Raw genomic sequence first — 18830 nt, forward strand, 5'->3', positions numbered from 1 at the left:
TCCTTAGTGTTTGTATTTGTTTGCTCGTAGAAAACAAAGAAAAATTCCCACACATAAAATTCACCTCTGCAATGCCTTTCTGATTATTTTATGAAGATATTTTTCATGCAACACTTATACACACACACACACACACACACACACACACACAAATATACAGTATGGTGATGAAAGAGGTGAATGAACATGAATCTTCATGTGTTTTCTGTCAGTGTTTTTATGTGGATCTTTCAGAAGATGAAGAGGAAGTTGAGGAGGGCCTATGGTTTGCATGTTCCACGTTTTATTGTGAGAGTGTCCTGCAGTGTGTGACCCGTACTGGTCTGGTCTTGACTTGATCTCAACCCCTCACAGTCTTGGTCTTGATTTAGCTGGTCGTGAATGCAACACTGCATGAATGTAAAATACCTGGCATCAGTATTTCTAATACATAATAGATTGTATGTTAGATGGTATTAGTCATGTGTTTCATCAGTGTGTATGTGTGTGTGTGTGTGTGTGTGTGCCCGGCCTGTTGTCAGATCTGATGTTTACCAGACGCGTACGCTACCGTAAGAGAGATTGAGTTTGTCCCTGACGAGGCAGACAGGCGCACAAACACTCACCTCCCTCTCCCGCTGGTCAGACCTCAAATAAAAATTCATATAAATTTCTATCACTAATTACAGCAGCAGTGTTAACAGGAGCAGGGAAATCCAAATTAACATTTTCAAACAATGGTGGTATCACTAACATGCAGGCAGTGACACCTGACTTTAAAACATGGGATGTGTGTTACCTTATGATGCTGACATTTCATATTATAGATTCCTAACAGGTGACAGGTTTAGAAGACGTCACTTTATATCGGGGATGCTGGGGACATGTGCTAAGTGGATGATTTTGTCCTCTAATTTTTAAAAGCATAATTTCTCATGCTCTGAAATATGTTCTTAAATATCAATTGCTCCAGAAATGTTGTTTCTTTTACTTAAATAAAGCCTGTATGCCCCTTTAATACACCACGCTTACCTGACCCACCATAACTATCTACTCTGACCTCATACCTACCCCCCATTACATTGCCTTTTTTTAATCTTTAACCAGATAAAAACCTCTTAGAATCTCTTTTTCAGTGGTGACTTGGCCAAGAAGGCTGCAAGGTTAGGCTGAGTACATGTCAGTTACATCAATACAATACAATCAAAAACAATACATCATTAATGGCACAAAATTAACAAAAAGTAGAAAACAGAACTGCCAATTCCTGTAGTATTTATCATATGTCCTAAAAATATAGATATGAATGTGTATGTGGTTGTGACAATGATGTGGTGAGCCTATGCAAGTGTGTGTTGGTGAATATGTGAGTGTGTGTTGGTGCATGTGTACACATGTTGGTAACGGAATTGTTCCAACAACGTTTCCTTGTATAATGCACAATGACAAAAAAGGATGGATCTATGTATCTTAAAAGAAAAAGTTGAATATACAGATAATGTATAATACATACAACAAAAGGGCATGTCAGAATTGTTATGCATTTTAGCAAGAGCACTTTGTGGTTAGGACTTCTGTTAACTTTTGTTTATAACTAGTTAGAAAGATAAGGGTGCGTAGATTGAGTCTAGCCTGCAGGTCATTCCAAGACCAAGGGAGCCATGATAAAACAGACTAAATCTTTCAGCCTCGGTCCACATTGGTGGCACCTAAACAATTACTGGATCTAAAATTGTGTGAGTATATGTTCATCGGTAACCTACCAAAATGGCCTTGGACATTAAAATATACCACCACTGCATGGCAAGTGAAGACCATTTGACCAGACTGTACAGTGTGATGTGACGAGTCCTGTAGCCCGAGTTTGATATGTCTCAAAGCAGCATGATAAAGAGGGTCAAGTTTGGCTAAAGTAGTGGGACATGCAAATCTGTAAACTGTATCACCATAGCCTGAGACAGGAATGAAGTTGAACTTGAACAATCACTCATACGCTGCATAGGCTAAGTGAATAATTCAACTTAATTATTGGGAGAATATGTAGGTATATTCATGAATTTTCACATATACTGTAAATAATCTGTCAATTGAAAATTAAAGCAAAACTGTTGAATTGTTAAATCTTAACTAAAAAATCTGTATAAACTATCTGTGGGCAGACTATACAAATATAATGTCGCTGACTTCAATCATTCCTCTATAGCAGGGGTGTCAAACTCATTTTAGTTCACGGGCCACATACAGTCCGATTTGATCGCAGGTGGGCCGGACCAGTGAAACCACTGCATAATATCCCATAAATAACAAACACCTTAAAATTTTTCCTTTTTTTTTTTTGTTTAAAGAAGCATATTTCAAAAACGCTAATCAATTTACAGATGACACACAGTCTGTGATGTATCCAGAAGTATAAATGCAATTTCAACAATATTTCTCAGTTTTTCCATATTCAGTCAGTCGACTACTCACTGTCATCACATGCTCATTTTTCTACACATTTCCTTTCCTGTGTTGTAATCCTGACCTCACCACACCAAACTAAAGTGAAAGAAAAGAAGTGTATTGTGGATGGGGTGGTAAAGCCTCTGACGCAGCATTTTACGTAAAGTTAACTTGCTCCTTAAACCTGGCACCTCTTAGCCTTCACAGGTGTATCTCTATTAGGTGTGCAAAGTCACCCAGTGGGTCAGATTGGTTCTATTTAGTTTGTATAACATCCCAGTGTACAGCTGGTGGTGCATTGTGTTCAAATGTGTTTCCAATATTTTTGCCCTCCTCAAATATGTAATTGGGGTGGACAAATTTCATATAATTCAGTATGTATATAAACACCACCACCCCAAACAATCTTAATACTAAACAGAGATTCAATAAAGACTTAAAGGAAAATGTATAAGCTTTTTTGAAAAGTAAAATTAATGGCAGAGCTGTTGTATTTGGCTGCATTTTATTGTACTGGTGTTTCTAATAAAGTGGCCAGTGAGTGGCCAGTCAACAACTGAAACATAACTTTGTACAGAGAGAAGTTGAAGGATGTTTAGTGTCAATGCGTTCAGCGTTTTCTCTGACCCAGGATCTACTATAGCAACTGCAGCTTAAGACGTGTGAGCACTGGTGGCTGCCACTTTGGTTAGACTTAAAAATTCACTTGTCTTATTCTCACGTTACTCCATAAGAAGATTCTGTATCTTAATTTAAATTACCTTTGGGAAAAAAAGCCTGACATGAATTCATTCCCACCTTACACTCACTCTTTTCTGTCCCTCCTTTATTCTCCTTTGATTTACTGCAGTGTGAGCAGGTCAGTCGCGCTGGCAATTTATTGGTCATTAGTTGCAATGTTGGCAGGTCTCACACCTCTTAATCCTGGGTGGCCCTCTGCCTGCTTCGGCCTCACTAGCAGTCTAACCCAGGAGTTTGTCTGGGGGGAAACCAACCCAATCTGCAGAAGAAATGTTGGCATTGTAGGTTTCTGCAAACCACGGATACGTTACATTTGCAGGTTATTATGTAGCGGATACACTGAGCATTGACATTTCAACAGTGCTGTGGTTAGCATGTGGGTAGGTTTAGGCAAAAAAACACTTGGTTAAGGTTAAGAAAAGATTGTGTTGTGGCTTAATATAGCCGGTTTGAATGGCACAATCCATGCTGGAAAGGTTGCTACAGTACAACTACGGTTGGTGCCTGAGAAGCCGCTGAAAACAGTCTCAAACAGTGGTCTTTAGCATGGCAGGCATCTCGCCTAGGTGACACAACATTCACCATCACCTCCACCTAAATTATTTTGTTTAGAAAAAAAGTCTCTAGTGGTACAAATTGTGTCCGAATTGCAACAACAGCTATTTTAAGTGTTGTGTTGATTGAAAATGCAGTCACAACATGTCAAGAGCAAAAATGCAATACATTAATTTCTCTTATGCTACTGTAAATACTCAAATAGAGCACCGTCAATATTATGGTGTATTTGTCATATGCAACCAGGAGAGTTGTAAGGGAAAGAAGGGGCATTATTTTCTGTGAGAGACTGCACACAAGAGGCCATCTGAAGAATGAATCGGTGACTTTTAAGTGCACGAGTGGCGACTTCAGAGACTAAAACCATTGGAGAAGGCTGCCTTGTTGCAACGTTTGCATGAGGCACAGTGCACATTACTTTTAAACTCGGGGTTTTAACCGAAGTCTTTGATTCTTTCACTTATTTTTCTTAAAATCCAACTTTAATTGAAATTTTATCACTGTTTTTGTGTAAAGGAAGACTGGCAATTAAGAATTTCATCGTACAGTGTAAGTCGCTGACTTCTTTTACTGTGCATATGACAACAAACTTCTTGAATCTTGAAAGACACAAACCTGAGAGTCAAGTTTATCATTGATCTCTTTTTAAATCACAATATTGATGATGAATATTTAAATAAATATGTATAATACCCTGCCTAAAGGATGCTTACACCAGGCGCTGCAAGAATAAGGCAAGGAGAATCGTTAAAGACCCCAACGACCCAGATAACGGCCTTTTCTCCCTGCTGAGGTCGGGAAGAAGGTACCGGATACACAAGGCCAGCACGGAGCCCTCAGGCCACAAGGATCCTAAATGAAGACCCTGCCTTAGACTGCCCAATCTTATCTTCACTTTTACAGTCTTTTTTATTGCACAAAGTGAAGGAACTGACAGGATTACATTTTACTGAGATTGCTCTAATTTAATTTGTCAAATAAATTGATGAATTGAGTGAAATACAGTTGCAAACTTTTATTTCTAGGGGCGCGACAGCTCCCATAATCTCTTTCTTTAAGTAGAAATACAACATGCGCTCCAAGAACTTGCTGCCTCTTTCTGTACTGAGCTGGAGTGTTCATTATGGCAACACTGTAAATTTAAGTCTTGGACATGTTAAGGACTAAAACTGGTTCTAATTTATTATTTTCTTTATTTAAGGAAAGGAACAGTGTGCATTAATCAGCATTTTAACAAATATAAATGCACCCGGATTAGCTGAAAGGCTAGTTTTCATCAGCAAAGGAGAGTGTAATTCAGAAAATAGTTTGCAGTGCTTTGTTTGATGTTTTTATCTCTTGTCTTAATTAAAATTAAATCTCAAGAGAGCGTTTTGGTTGCATTAAAGTTCAATAAAACCAAATTAAAATTCAAATAGAGCAACATCACGTTAAGCATGGTATTTCAAAATGAAATGCGGATATCATGTCAATAATACACATATAATATTGCATAAATAATCCAGTGCCTCTTGAATTATGTCTTTCTCTCTATTCTCCCTTTTGTCTCCTTCCCCGAAAAATATCTGGTTGCTTTTTATCTATTAAGTGTAGACTTCGTACACTCATATTTTAAGTGTAATTCATTCAAAAAAATTAACTTTTTCCATACATATCATGATAATATCTTTATTTTAAACTCTTTTGGCCTCAATAATCATGTGATGAAAGTCTGATATCATGCCAGCCATATTACAGATAGCACTGAAATATTAGAAACATGTTTCTGGGGTTTAAGAGGAAAATTTCCACCAGTGGAAAGTCTTACTAATTGATAAATCTGACCAGTTACCCACATGACACACTAAATATTTCTATCAATACACATTTTTATTTCGTAATGTTCTCAAACCAATTTTAATCCACTAACTGAGGGAAGTAAATCAAACAACTGAGGTCAGTGATTTTAAATAAAGCAGATAATGACAAACACAATGAAAAATTCAGATGACGCAGTAGAAATAAAAAGACTACTGACTGTTTCCGGAGCCAGAGGGTGCTGATGGCAAAACTTCAGTCACCTTAAGTCTTTATCCTGGATTTGAGAACAGCAGAGAGTTCCTGTTTGCGGATCTCGGGCAGACAGATGAAATAAAACCAGGTATAAGCCTGTGTTGCACTGATGCACTCACTAGAGGCAAACAACAACCACTCCTGGTGATTCACTCATTTTCTCTCTTTCACTTGAAATGGAAGGAGACGTAATCGTTCAACAACACCCCTGGGTCTCTGACACCCATCCAGCACACTTGATCTGGAAATGAGACTGTTGAGAAGAGATACAAATTATCCAACAACACAGGTAACTAACAACATCCCCCAGCACACACACACACACACACATACACACACACACACACACACACACACACACACACACACACACACAGCTTGCTATAAATCCTGAGACCACCCGGGTCTGGGCAGACCACCAGGCCGCCCAGTCCACTGCTGCATGTTTTTGATCAGCAGGTCTGGGAACACACATAAAACCTGGTAAAAGGTGGACACACACACGTATGCAGAGCCATAACACTGTCACACACACAGCTACACACAGACACACACATGGACAATAATGGAGCCCTGGGTTTTATGTTTATAGTTATGTCTGGCTGTGAGTGCATGTGTGTGTGCGTGTGTGTGTGTGTGTGTGTGTGTGTGTGTGTGTGTGTGTGTGCGCCTAACACCATTAGGGCTGTGTGTGACATGATGAGAACTAATGGGCTGACTGATAGAGGCACACACAGTAGGGGAGTGGGTGTGTGGATGGGGATTAACATGAGGGACACCAGAAACACGGCCGGGGCTAATTAATTAGAGTCAAGCCAGTGCAGTCCACAAAATGATGTTGAGATATTTTTGTATTGAAGCTGCTGAAAGTGTCAATGATGTGGTGCAAGAATGAGGAATTGGATTTAAGTCTCTTTAAAAGAAATTCAGTTTGTGAAAAACAAAACAAGCTTCCTGTTTCAATAGAGGAACAGTGTGTGAGATTTAGGGGGATTTAGCGGCATCTAGTGGTGACGACTGCAGATTGAAACCAGCTGAAACTTCTCCTGGTTATAATTCCTTCAGTGTTCATTGTTCAGGAGGTTTTTTAGGTCTCTTCCTTTCTAAAACAACGGAAAATCAGTGTTTCTCCTACACCGTCCAACACATCGCAGACTGCCTGCTTGTCCAGCACCTGCTAATGTGTGCTCACCTCTTTTCTCGGATAACCTAATGCGTGCTTAGTGTGTTGTTTCTGATCCAGACATTCAGGAGATTTTTAGTGTGAGCTAAGTTATCCACAGAGGTCTCTTCCTCTCCAATTATCACACCCAATGATTACACTGAAAAAAGTTGTTCACTTACAAATCAGTGATTCTCAGACGCTGTTTGGCATGTCTTAGATGGCACACTAGCCCAGCAACTGTTAATCTGTGCTCACCTTTTCTCTCTGGTAATTTAAGATCCAGACATTCAGGAGGTTTTTATTAGGAGCTTTATTGAGGTCTCTTCCTCTCAAAAGCAAATGGACTCAGTGATTTAAAGCAGTAAAAACAATGAATGAAGCAGTTTCATGTTAAAAAAAAATCAGTGTTTTTCTGATGCTCTTGTCCAGGAGGTGCTGCTAACTACATAGGAGAGTGCAAAAACATGAATAGCCCTACCTAAGGCCAGTACTTGGTTTGTCTACTCTGGGCTACTGTAGAAACATGATGGTGCAACATGGAGATCTCTGTAAACAAGGACCTACTTTCTTTATAGGTATAAATGGCTCATTCCGAGGTAACTAAAACACAACAATTCTTATTTTCAGGTGATTATACACAAAAAAAATCATACTTATTATATTATATTATATTTCTGCCAATATATCCCCCTAAATCCTACACACTGGACCTTTAAAGATTTTGGAGCATTGATAAATCACAAACATGTCTTCAGATCTCTGCAGTGAAGTAAAATGTGACCATCTGATTGTTCACTCATGTGCACCAGCCAAGTGCATTAGCAGCACACAACTACAGCTGTTTACCTTTGAACTAAAAGCTGTGTATTTAGGAAAAAGTAAAGAAATGAATAAACTATGCCTTCACCAACCAGTCAAGTTGCAGTTTACATCCATGTCTGTACAGACTCACGTGAAGCCATGACAGAAGAGAATGCTTGAAATGTGGCTGTTGATGCAAAGAAGCTACAAATTTTAAAACATGGATGCTTCACACACATCTTCAACCTGACAGCACAGAAGATCTGTACAATCAGCACAGTTTCAAGGTGGACACCCAAGATTAGTGACACCAATTCAGCCAAACGTCTCCCTTTCTGTTCCTGAGTTATAACATTGAATAATGGTCAGCAAAGTGTTCTTAAAGAACATTATGATGTCACAGTGAAGCTGACCTTTGACCTTTTGGATATAAAATGTCATCACTCTATCCTATTAGACATTTGTGTGAAATTTAATCATAACTAGTGTATGAATCCTTGAGTTATGGCCAGAAACATATTTTGTGAGGTCACAATGACCTTTGACCTGCTGTAGTTAGTGTGTGACTCCTCCTTTAAAGAACAGACTTTTCCAGTTGGCTACACTCACATCTGCACCGTAAAGCTGCAGTTAACTAACTGTTCACATGTCAAAGACCCCTGATGAGAAGTGTAGAGAATCACTGTTTGCTCCCAGGGTCTGTTCAGTGACACAGTATGGATCACCTGTGGTTAAAATGGATGTGAAGCACTGCTGATAGTGGACATGATGAATTTACTAACAGAGCCAATTCTGAGTCTAAAACCATGCTAGCACCCTCTGGAGGCCCTGAAGCTCACTACATGCACCTGGTCTAAAGCAACATCACCAACCATCAAGCGCTGCGATTCCTCTACTACAGTGGTTCTCACACTGTTGGGTGCCCCGTATGGAAATGAAACAAAGCTGAACAAACATGATTTATGTAGGGAAAATAAATATGCTGATGCTATCATGCTCATATTAGTTACTTCCCCAGTTATTAAATAATGATTAATAAAAAATTGTAGGCTGGTGGGGGCACAAAAGAGGGAGGACAAATTTGAGAACCACTGCCATAACAAAACATTAAATGGTAGCCTCTCACACAACAGACTTGGTGTAATACATTTTTTCTCTGGTTTGACAAAAGCCAGCGTATTGTAGGCTATTACTTCTGTTATTATGAATGATAAGGTGTTATATAAAAGTGATGTGGAAAAATAGGACATATACCGTCAACTTGTCAAATAGTGATGTCAGTATTATTGTATTTTTGGGGGGGGGAGGGTGTAAATTAGTTCACAGTAGTCAATCAAAATAGCATAAATGTTGAAATTCGTGTAGTGGGCTGTATAAATTATATTGTACCCAATATAATATTTGTATAGATAGCAAGATGAGCAGCTTCAAGAAATATTATTTGATATGCTGCCAATCAAACCATATGTAAGTCTATGAAATTTGTTTTCTCTCTTTTTGTTTTTAGTTTTAAATCCTCCCTTTTACTTATTTATTATTATTGAATTAAATTTGATTTTGTTAATTGTGCAATGAATTTTAATCTGTCTACAAGGGCATAAGTTTAATTTCAATATTGTGGAGAAAACATATAATTAATTATGTTTGGGGGTCCTCCGTCAGACATTTTTTGACTGTCAAACACGTAATTTTAATGCACCAATTTAAACCCTTTCTGCATCAGTGTATGGTGTAAATGTCTTTAATTCTGTCACATTAGACTTCCTCTGCTACTTTGATGATTTTTTTTTGCAGGGTGGACACATGCACATGGTCTAAATATTGAGGGGGACATGTCCACCAGACCCACACCCCCATTTACGTCTATGTCTGTCAATTCTTGTGAAACTCAATAAAGATTTAAAAAAAAATAAAAATAAAAAGAAAGTTGTGTAGTAAATACTTATTTTACTAATTTACTTACTAATTTTCCAGCATTGTTTTTTTTTTACCACGTTTGTTATTTTCACACTAGCACTCCCATTTAAATAGCTTTCTCCAAACATAGTGTCAGATTTAAAACAAAAAATTTCCCTTATTGTCTTTTTATTTGCAATGTATCACACACAAACAATAAAACCTACAGGCAGCATAAAGTGTTTTACGCTGGAGGTGGGAGGGGTGAGGGGGGAGACAGGTTTATCGTCCTGCACACTGTTGAAGGCTCCTAATCCGTTCTTAGAGGATAGAGGCTTAGTGAGACCTCAGGTTAGGTTGGCCACAAACATTGCCTCAGAGAGACACATCTAAACAACCGAGACCGTCTATTAATGTACACTTTGGATTTATTCCCTATTCCAGTTTACCTTCATGTGTGCGGATCTGTCTGCGGCTCTGACAGCTGTCTTCCGCTCAGAGCTCCTGGATTAATTGAAGGAGATAATCATTTCCACTGGGCTAATTTGGAGGCCATTTTAATAGCTGTTGTAGGCTAGAGGAAGCATTGTTGTCCGGGACTTGGGAGGCTGCCTTTTTTATCTGTTAATTTATTTATTTGAAGCACAGAGTTGTCAAGATGAAGGACCGACTGGCGCAGCTGAAGGAGGTAAGCCAATTTTTTTTGTTTAGGTATTTGTAGCATTTAGTGGGACACCTGTTGATAGCACAGGCCTACTGTCCTGTAATGTCAATTAAACTCGGCTCCTGTACCCATATGTGTGGAGACATGTCACTCAGTGTGGGACAGTAATGTTTATAATGACATTTATGCCATTTTCATTAAACAATACTAGCTATATTTCACCAAATATGAAAGAAAATAACTAATATAGTAGCCAAATACTTGACAAATATATTAAAATATGCTTTTTATTAAAAACAAATATGAATATAACTTAAATGTTTTAAAGGCTTTTATTCCTACAGCCATTAGTCTAAAGTAATATTCAGTAAAAGCTTGTTATTGTGCAAGGACAGGATTAATTCACTGTTTAGTTTTAGGCGTGCAGAGGGTAGTAGTAGCGCGTGCGAGGTGGCCTAACTTTAACCTGCAGTTGGCCTGACGTCACAGGGGCGCGCACGCAAATTGCTGATGAACTGAACCAAGGTGTGACACATGTGGCCCACAGGCCAGAACCGACCCGCCAAAGGGTCCAGTTAGGCCCTCTGGGTGACTTTGCACACAGAGGGGAAGGTTGATCAGTCCACAGGGACTTGGGTTGGGAACCAGAGGGTCACGGGTTCAAGTCCCCAAATACTCCTTGCCAAATATGCAGTGTGGACTAGTAGCTGGAGAGGTGCCAGTTCACCTCCTGGGCACTGCCTAGGTGCCCTTGGGCAAGGCAATGAATACATCTCCATCTCTCCATTTAATGCGTGTACAGGTCCTGTTTGTGCATGTGTGTGTATTTCAGACCCAACACATTAAAAAAATGAATTGCCCCTCTGGGATTTATAAAGTGGGGCAGCACGGTGGTTAGCACTGTCGCCTCACAGCTAGAGGGTTGCTGGTTCAATCCCAGTGCGGAGTTTGCATGTTCTCCCTGTGTCAGCATGGGTTTTCTCCGGGTACTCCGTACTCCATATTTAAAGATACTGAACATGTGGAAAATATTGTCAATCAGCAGCTTCAGTAGAAAATAATCTGTATCAGACGGGGGGGGGGGGGTATTGGTGTTGCTTAAGGCACTGCCAAAACGTATGATGTGCAAATGGTTTGTACTACACAGGAGTGGACAAGTATAGAAGCAGATGGATTTATAGTTAATTTAGCTTTTTAGATCCTGCTAAAATCACATCTGCTGTCATAAAACCCTGTGGCAAGTTAAATTGCTTTCACACCACAAACAAAGCGGACCCATCTTTTCAAGCACTCTTGGTTCGGTTGTGTGGTCTGCACCAGGGTTCAACTGAAAGCTTTCAAACAAAGGAACTAACTGAGCAAGCGTACCTGAGTTTGTTTTAACTGAACCACACAGGTTAGGTGTGACAGCACCCAAAAGTTAGTTTGACACCCCTGCTTGTGAGAGCAGCTGTCTATAGTGTGGATCATTTTGAATTAAACTAGAAATTCAAGGGGGACAGAATTAATTATGGAGAGGTGACAATGCTTCTTATCTTATCCCAAAGATATCAAATGTTTTTACTTGTGTTGTTGGTGTAGTTATGGGCTGCCTGTGTGTATTTCATCCTCAAGTTCAGTATTGACCCCCTTTTTAATTTGCATGTGTGTGTGTGTGTGTGTGTGTGTGTGTGTGTGTGTGTGTTTAACAGAAGAGTGATGGAGGCGATGACATTGAGATTCCTGTGGAGAACCAGAATTTTATGGATGATTTCTTTACTCAGGTACTCTGCTTGTGTCTGTCCGTCTGTCTATTTTTGACATTTCATCTCCCAGGAAATGTATTTCTCTCTTACTGATGTGTGTGTGTGTATATCTGTGTGTCTTTCAGATCGAAGATATCCGCATCAGCATTGACAAGATTGACGAGAGCGTCACAGAAATCAAAAAACTCTACTCCACCATCTTGTCGGCCCCCACATCGGACCAGAGTAACAAACACATATACACACATACTCATCTTCAAGTTACTTCCTGTTACTTCTTGCTGTGTGTAATCTCCCTCTGCTCTCACTCTTTCTTTCAGAAACACACGATGACCTTGAAGCCGTCACCAACGAGATCAAGAAGTCGGCCAACAACGCCAGAAACAAACTGAAGAGTCAGTATTTGTTCTTTCTACTTTCTTCTCAGTCCAGGAAATTCCACTTAACTCCATTATATTGAGCCAGCACAGGTTTTTGAGACAGATATCTGAAAACCTTTACATATGCACTGTTCTGTGTATTTTGAATATCTGTGGACAGTCTCTTTCACAACGATAGAATCACAGTATTATTTGTCCTGTCCTTTGTCTGTGTGTGCATCAGCTATCGAGCGCCAGCTTGAGTCAAACACAGATGAGAGGGCCTCAGCCGACCTGAGGATACGCAAATCACAGGTCAGACGATCTTAAATAACAATATTAAGTTTGCCTAACCCAGCGTCTACTGTACACTGAACTGCAGCTCAAACTTGAAGAGGTTTGAGTTTACACATTTCTTAAGCAGGTGGAAGTTTTTATCCCTCTTTCCTGTTGTTCAGCAAAGATCCACAAACTACTTTATTTCTGTTCTGTGAATATAAGCTGTGCTCGAGCATTTCCCCACTGTGGTTGTGTAACATTTAAGACATTAAAAAAGAATTACGGAAACGTTTTAAGGAATTACCTCAACTGTGGCTTACACACAAGAGCACATTGTTTATACTGATTGTTTCAGTGGAGAGTTTTAGTGTCCCACGATGGTTTAAATGCTGGGATACTGGATATTACTGTTGCAGAGGCTCATCAATAATAACTGTGTTGAGGAAACAATCAATATTTTGAAAACGCTTTGAAATGCCAGCACAAAAATAGAGGAACTTAAGTCTATTACTGTGAGCTGAAAACTCACTAATATAGTTATTTAATGACATGCAGGGGAAGCCCAATCGCTAAAAAAAATGTTTGCATTATTGTACATTTATGCAAACCTCCGATACGTTACATTTGAATGCTTTTTTGTATTGGATATGTTGAAACTTGATGCCTGTTTATGTTTCAACAACATATGATTAGGTTTAGGTACAAAGACTACTTGGTTAAGGTAAGGAAAAGATTGCGTATTGGCTTAAAATCCCTGATTTTGGCAGCATGATCCTGGCAGGAAATACAGCAATAGTTTGCTAAAAAAACAACTGGTTTTGTTGTTTGTTGGTCTCTAACAGTAGTCTGCAGCTTGGCAGGCATCTCACACACCTAACTGATGACTCAATGACAGTCAGCTCATAAATTGTACTACTTTAGAAACGTAAACGTGATATTTTAAATGTAATGTTTCAGTGGTTTGCAGAAATGTACAATTTTCTTCTGGCGACTGAACTATACACCTTGACGTGTTATGTGACTGCTATTACACATTTACATACTTTTTAAGTCAGTTAAAGGACATGTGCCGTCTCATTTCCCCCAGCATGCTATCCTGGCCAAGAAGTTCGTAGAGGTGATGACAAAATACAACGAGGCTCAAGTTGACTTCAGAGATAAGAGCAAAGGACGAATCGCCCGACAGCTGGAGATCAGTGAGTTACAGTCGATTATCACAATTAGGCAAACTAACAAAATAACATCACTCAGTGTTGATGAGGACACAGGTTCAGCGGAGGTACTCTAATCATTTTGGACTTGGCGCTCATGGCTCCATTGATTACTTTTACATTAAGATTACATTAATGCATACCGATTTTAAAGTTACTCTACCTGTCACAGTCACACAGTAAGACAAAAACATGAATTTCAAAAATAAATTGCAAGACTGGCTGATATGGCAGAAGTAGGTATCACCCCTGTGCATGTGGTGCACATATCCCTAGTGGTAAAAAATAAAAATCCGCAGGGTACATTTAACTACAGTCAGGCTGAATCTACTTTACACATACTGTTATTAGTGATTTCTGTAGCTTTAATTTTATTATATCAGGCATATTGTTTTATTTTTATTATTTTGTCACTTGACACTTCAGTGTAAAGTGGCTCTACTTCTCACAAGTCAGGGCTTTAATACGTCAGTCTGTCCCTACCCTCTATATTTAACCACGCCTGTCAGTTGTAGGTATTTATGTATAACACTTATAACGGTCTTTTCTGCTCATCACAGCGGGGAAAGCAACGACTGATGAGGAGCTGGAGGAGATGCTGGAGGGAGGCAATGCAGCTGTCTTCACTGCCGGGGTATGACTGACACTGTGTGGATATACATGTCTTTGTAATACATGATTATAAACTGAATATTACTGGTTTTTGGTCTGTTTATCAGCCAAAGCAAGACATTTGAATGTGTCACCCTTGACTTTTGGCAGCATAATTGATGATGAAATCAATTGTTAGGTGCAGCCCTAAATACAACCTGCAAATTAATGCAATCCTGTGCACTGTAATTGCAATAAATACTTCTATTGGGTCAGTCCCCTGCTAAACTCTCACAGATATGTCATTAGATGTCAGAGTTTGTGAGTAATTGTGTCATCGCAACAATAGTAACTTGTTCTCTGATGATCTTTTATTTATCCTTTAATATATTCTCATTCTTCAGCTGGTCTCATTTTATTGTCTCTGTTTCACCGCACATCCCCTCCATCCTCAGATCATGGACTCTAAGATCAACCAGCAGGCCCTGAATGAGATCGAGGCTCGTCACAAAGACATCGTGAGGCTGGAGAGCAGCATCAAAGAGCTCCATGACATGTTTGTTGATATCGCCATGCTGGTTGAGAATCAGGTACACACACGCACACACACACACACAAACACAACGACAACAACTCATGGTGGAGATTCAGATGTACAGTTTTGAAACTGCGAAAAGTTTGAAAAATCTAATTTGAACTAAGACTTCAAGATGACACTCTCCCTATAATAAAACTGGGGACTATTAATAGGGCTTCATTAGTGTTTATACGCAGGTATTGTAACTATACAGGTTTTCCAAATTTGAGATAAAGAGGGGGTTATGTTGTGTTTTTTTTTGTTTTTTCTAAAAGAAAACCTATCGTCCACTTTTTGGATGATATTTTGCTGACTTGATTTTTTGAATGAATTTGATAAGGTACAAGTATTGTAATTTTTAATAAAGCATACAGAAAAGGCCTGGGAAACACTGTTTGTCCTCCTGCTTCATACAGTAGTGTAATACAAGTTGTGGTGTTTGATATTTTAGGAAAACTGTTCAGCTCAAAATAGCTCTCATTTTTCCCTGACAGTCATTTTTTCCAGCCACGATCATTAATCATGTAGAATACTGGTGTTGATATCAAAACCACTCAGTAGGAACTTTAAGGCTTTGAGGAGTCTGGGTGGAACTCAGTTAAAAGTCAAGGCAACATTGACCTCATGTGACCTGTTCATTTACTCCTTTTCCTGTTTTGTCTGTTAACTTCTGGTTACCATTGCTGACTGTATTTAATACAGGTCAAAGGTCTTGTTTCTGGTTGCTAAACACAGCCTGTTATATTTCCACATTTATCAGGAGGTCATGTTTCTTTCCAGAAATCATGACCCAGTAACTCAAGATAATCCCTGTGAGCAGTTTCATGTAGGAACTACTTTCTTTCTACCAAACCACACCTGCCAGCTGTATCACAGTGCAGAAGAAAGTGTGCATCTACTGATGGACAAATGGCTTGTGTTTGTGACAGACCTAGATGTAAACATTAACGGTGTTCTCCTCGGCTGAGATTTAGAGCTGCCAGTAGACCCCAGAACAAAGTCTGTGAATGAGATTGAGTAACTGGGTCATGATCTCTGTAAAGAGACATTTCTGTTGAGATTTTAAAATGTATTTTTTGGCACTTTGAGCACCACAAGCTGAGTGCCATCTAGTTCCATTATATTGGAGAGGAGGCAGACATCTCTACAGCTGATATCTCCAACACTCTCCAACTCTCCCCAAATGATCTAGACTGATATATAGCACTACAGGTGAGAGGAAAAATATGTCATTTTGTGTTTGGGGTAAACTGTCCATTTAATGAGCTTCCTTTTAGCTCAGTTAACATTAGCTTACAGTGTGTTGCAGCAGCAGTTTGATGGGGTTTTTGTGAAACAAGCAGATTATGAAGTTGTTAACATTTTTTACATTCTTCACAAATCACCAAGCCATGTGATTTTTAATTTGTAGGTTTGGAGGCTGACTTAGAAAGATGAATTAAAAACACTATCTTTCACCCAGCTTGGTCATATACATATTTTTTAGTGACAATAGAATTTGGAATAACCATCTTGTTACACGATAATAATCCAGTGTCATGGAAACTGGACTGTGCAGCGCTGCGGTTCTCAAACTTAGTTCAATAATGTACTCCTTTGGAATTTTTTTTTTTTTTAGTGAATTACCCCCTGACCAGCAGATTGTATTTGTTGCAGTTGACAGTTTATGGCAGTTAATGACTGCAGTGACAATAAGAAAAAATTGGTTTATTCAACTTAAATGTACATTTTTATTGAACATATTACAATATATTTCTAATAATTATAATTTAGGAATTGTGCATGACTGATATTTTTTTAATTAACTTTTTATTTTAAATCTCACATACTCCCTGCAGTACTCCAAAGTACCCCTAGGGGTACCCATAACCCCCATTTGAGAAACACTGGTGTAGAGTACCAGTGTAACTGACCTGAATTTACACTGACACTATGTGATTTGAACGTAGAAATATTCTATCAACAAACATTTTACCCTTCAGACATCTTTTATGATATCATATTGTTATTAACTATAATAAAACACAAAGACCAACGCAGTCTGACCAGTCACAATGACTTGTAACAGCTGATCCAGAGCTGTGCAGGAGAACTGATTTAATAATCAGTGGGTGTTTGTCACTGTTGTACATGAAAGTCTCTCATGTTCTTCCAGCTCAGCAATTCCTTTACGCTGCCCTTAGATTATAAAACTGCTCAGCTATTTGATAAAATGCAGGTAAAGGTGATCACAAGCAGCAGATGTCCACCTCCATTATCAGCATCCATCAACACGTGTTATCTGTTTCATCCTGTGTTCTCCTCTCTCACATTATTCTGTGTCGTCCCGCTCTCCTGTAGGGTGGCATGATCGACAGAATTGAGAGCAACATGGACCAGTCAGTGGGCTTTGTAGAGAGGGCTGTGGCCGATACCAAAAAGGCAGCCAAATTCCAGCAGGAGGCGCGCAGGGTGAGTTGAGACTGATTAAGCAGTAACGTAGATGTAATAATATGTTGAAACATTTTTAGAGTCATAATACTAATGAAGCCAATTTCTGTGTAAGGAAAATAATGCAAAAAGCTCTAGTAAGTCATTACACTAAATAAAATACTAACTCATTATATGGGGACTTTTTTATTATTTTGAAATACTGTGTCATTATTTTGAGCCAAGTAATCGGTATTTGGAAAAGTTACTCATTATTTTGAGATACTAACTCATTATTATAAGAAAGTTTGTCATTAAAATTACTAAAATGGGCTTCTATACATAGCTGATAGAGTTTACTGTAGTCTTTTGTTTCCTCTGATTGTTGTTTAAGTTGCGTAGACTACTAATTCTGTAGTCTCAACAGTATTGAGACCCCTTTGGCATTGTTCATTGATTTGGCTTTCTTAGTATTAATAACCCCACACTGGACAACTATTCATAAAGACACCCTTGTTTTCACCCATGTCACGCTCATGATTTTACTATTCACAAACATGCCTCTTGGCCATTGACCATGGTGTTTCTCTTTAGAAAAACCAACCAACTTTGGTCAAGCCTCATTATTTTGGATTTGCCATTTGATAAATAAAGTATAAAATGAAATTACTCAGACAGTTAGTAACATTGTGCAAGACTGTGTTTCCATCAGTGGAAGGTCCTGAGCAACAAAAATGACCCAATCAACAGACATATAATATTGATAACCTGGTCTTGAGCCATTTGGGTTTGGTCTTGACTCAAATCTGAATATGCTCAGTTTTGGATTTGTCTTGAGTGACTTTAACTTCAGCGTTGTAGGAGAGGGTAATATAACACTGTCCTCTTTTCTGTCTCTGTTTCCTTTTCCCTCCTGTTCTCCAGAAACAAATGATGATCTTCTGCTGCTGTGTGATTTTGGCCTTGATACTCGGTTCCTTTGTCTACAGCTTCTTCAAATAGAAAGCCTGAACGAGGCCCCCCACCAGCTGAGTCCACAGTGCCAGATGAGGCAGAGCAGAGCTGCTCTCAGATGGTCACAAATAGAGCCTGGGCTCAGTTTACTGTCATTTAAACCAATTCAAAACAGAAATAGAGGCTAAAAAACATTTTCATTTGTTCTCAGTTATTTCTGAATGTGGTATGACAACTTTCTTAATCTTCTCAGGGTGTCCCATATTTAAATTCACTTTCACTGCAGTGTCTAGATAATCAAAGTCATGTCCAAATGGAGCTCAGGCGTGAAAGGAGAACTTAATATGACTCTAAGGCGTTTGGACTGAGTGTAGCTGCTTCATAGAGATTTAGATCAGCATTCATGAGCT

At 39.0% G+C, this 18830-nt stretch overlaps 1 protein-coding gene across 1 annotated transcript; it reads left to right on the forward strand.

Moving 5' to 3' along the window:
* Positions 1 to 9967: 9967 nt before the first annotated feature.
* Positions 9968 to 18524, forward strand: stx3a (syntaxin 3a). The gene is made up of 10 exons (XM_050044337.1): positions 9968 to 10319; positions 11987 to 12058; positions 12166 to 12265; positions 12361 to 12435; positions 12644 to 12714; positions 13766 to 13874; positions 14450 to 14523; positions 14936 to 15070; positions 17398 to 17508; positions 18391 to 18524. Exons 1-10 carry the CDS (start codon positions 10290 to 10292, stop codon positions 18466 to 18468), a joined length of 855 nt encoding a protein of 284 aa, XP_049900294.1. The 5' UTR covers positions 9968 to 10289; the 3' UTR covers positions 18469 to 18524.
* Positions 18525 to 18830: the final 306 nt, after the last annotated feature.

Source organism: Epinephelus moara, chromosome 5 (assembly GCF_006386435.1).
Source record: "Epinephelus moara isolate mb chromosome 5, YSFRI_EMoa_1.0, whole genome shotgun sequence".
In the NCBI taxonomy this organism is placed as follows: Eukaryota; Metazoa; Chordata; class Actinopteri; order Perciformes; family Serranidae; genus Epinephelus; species Epinephelus moara.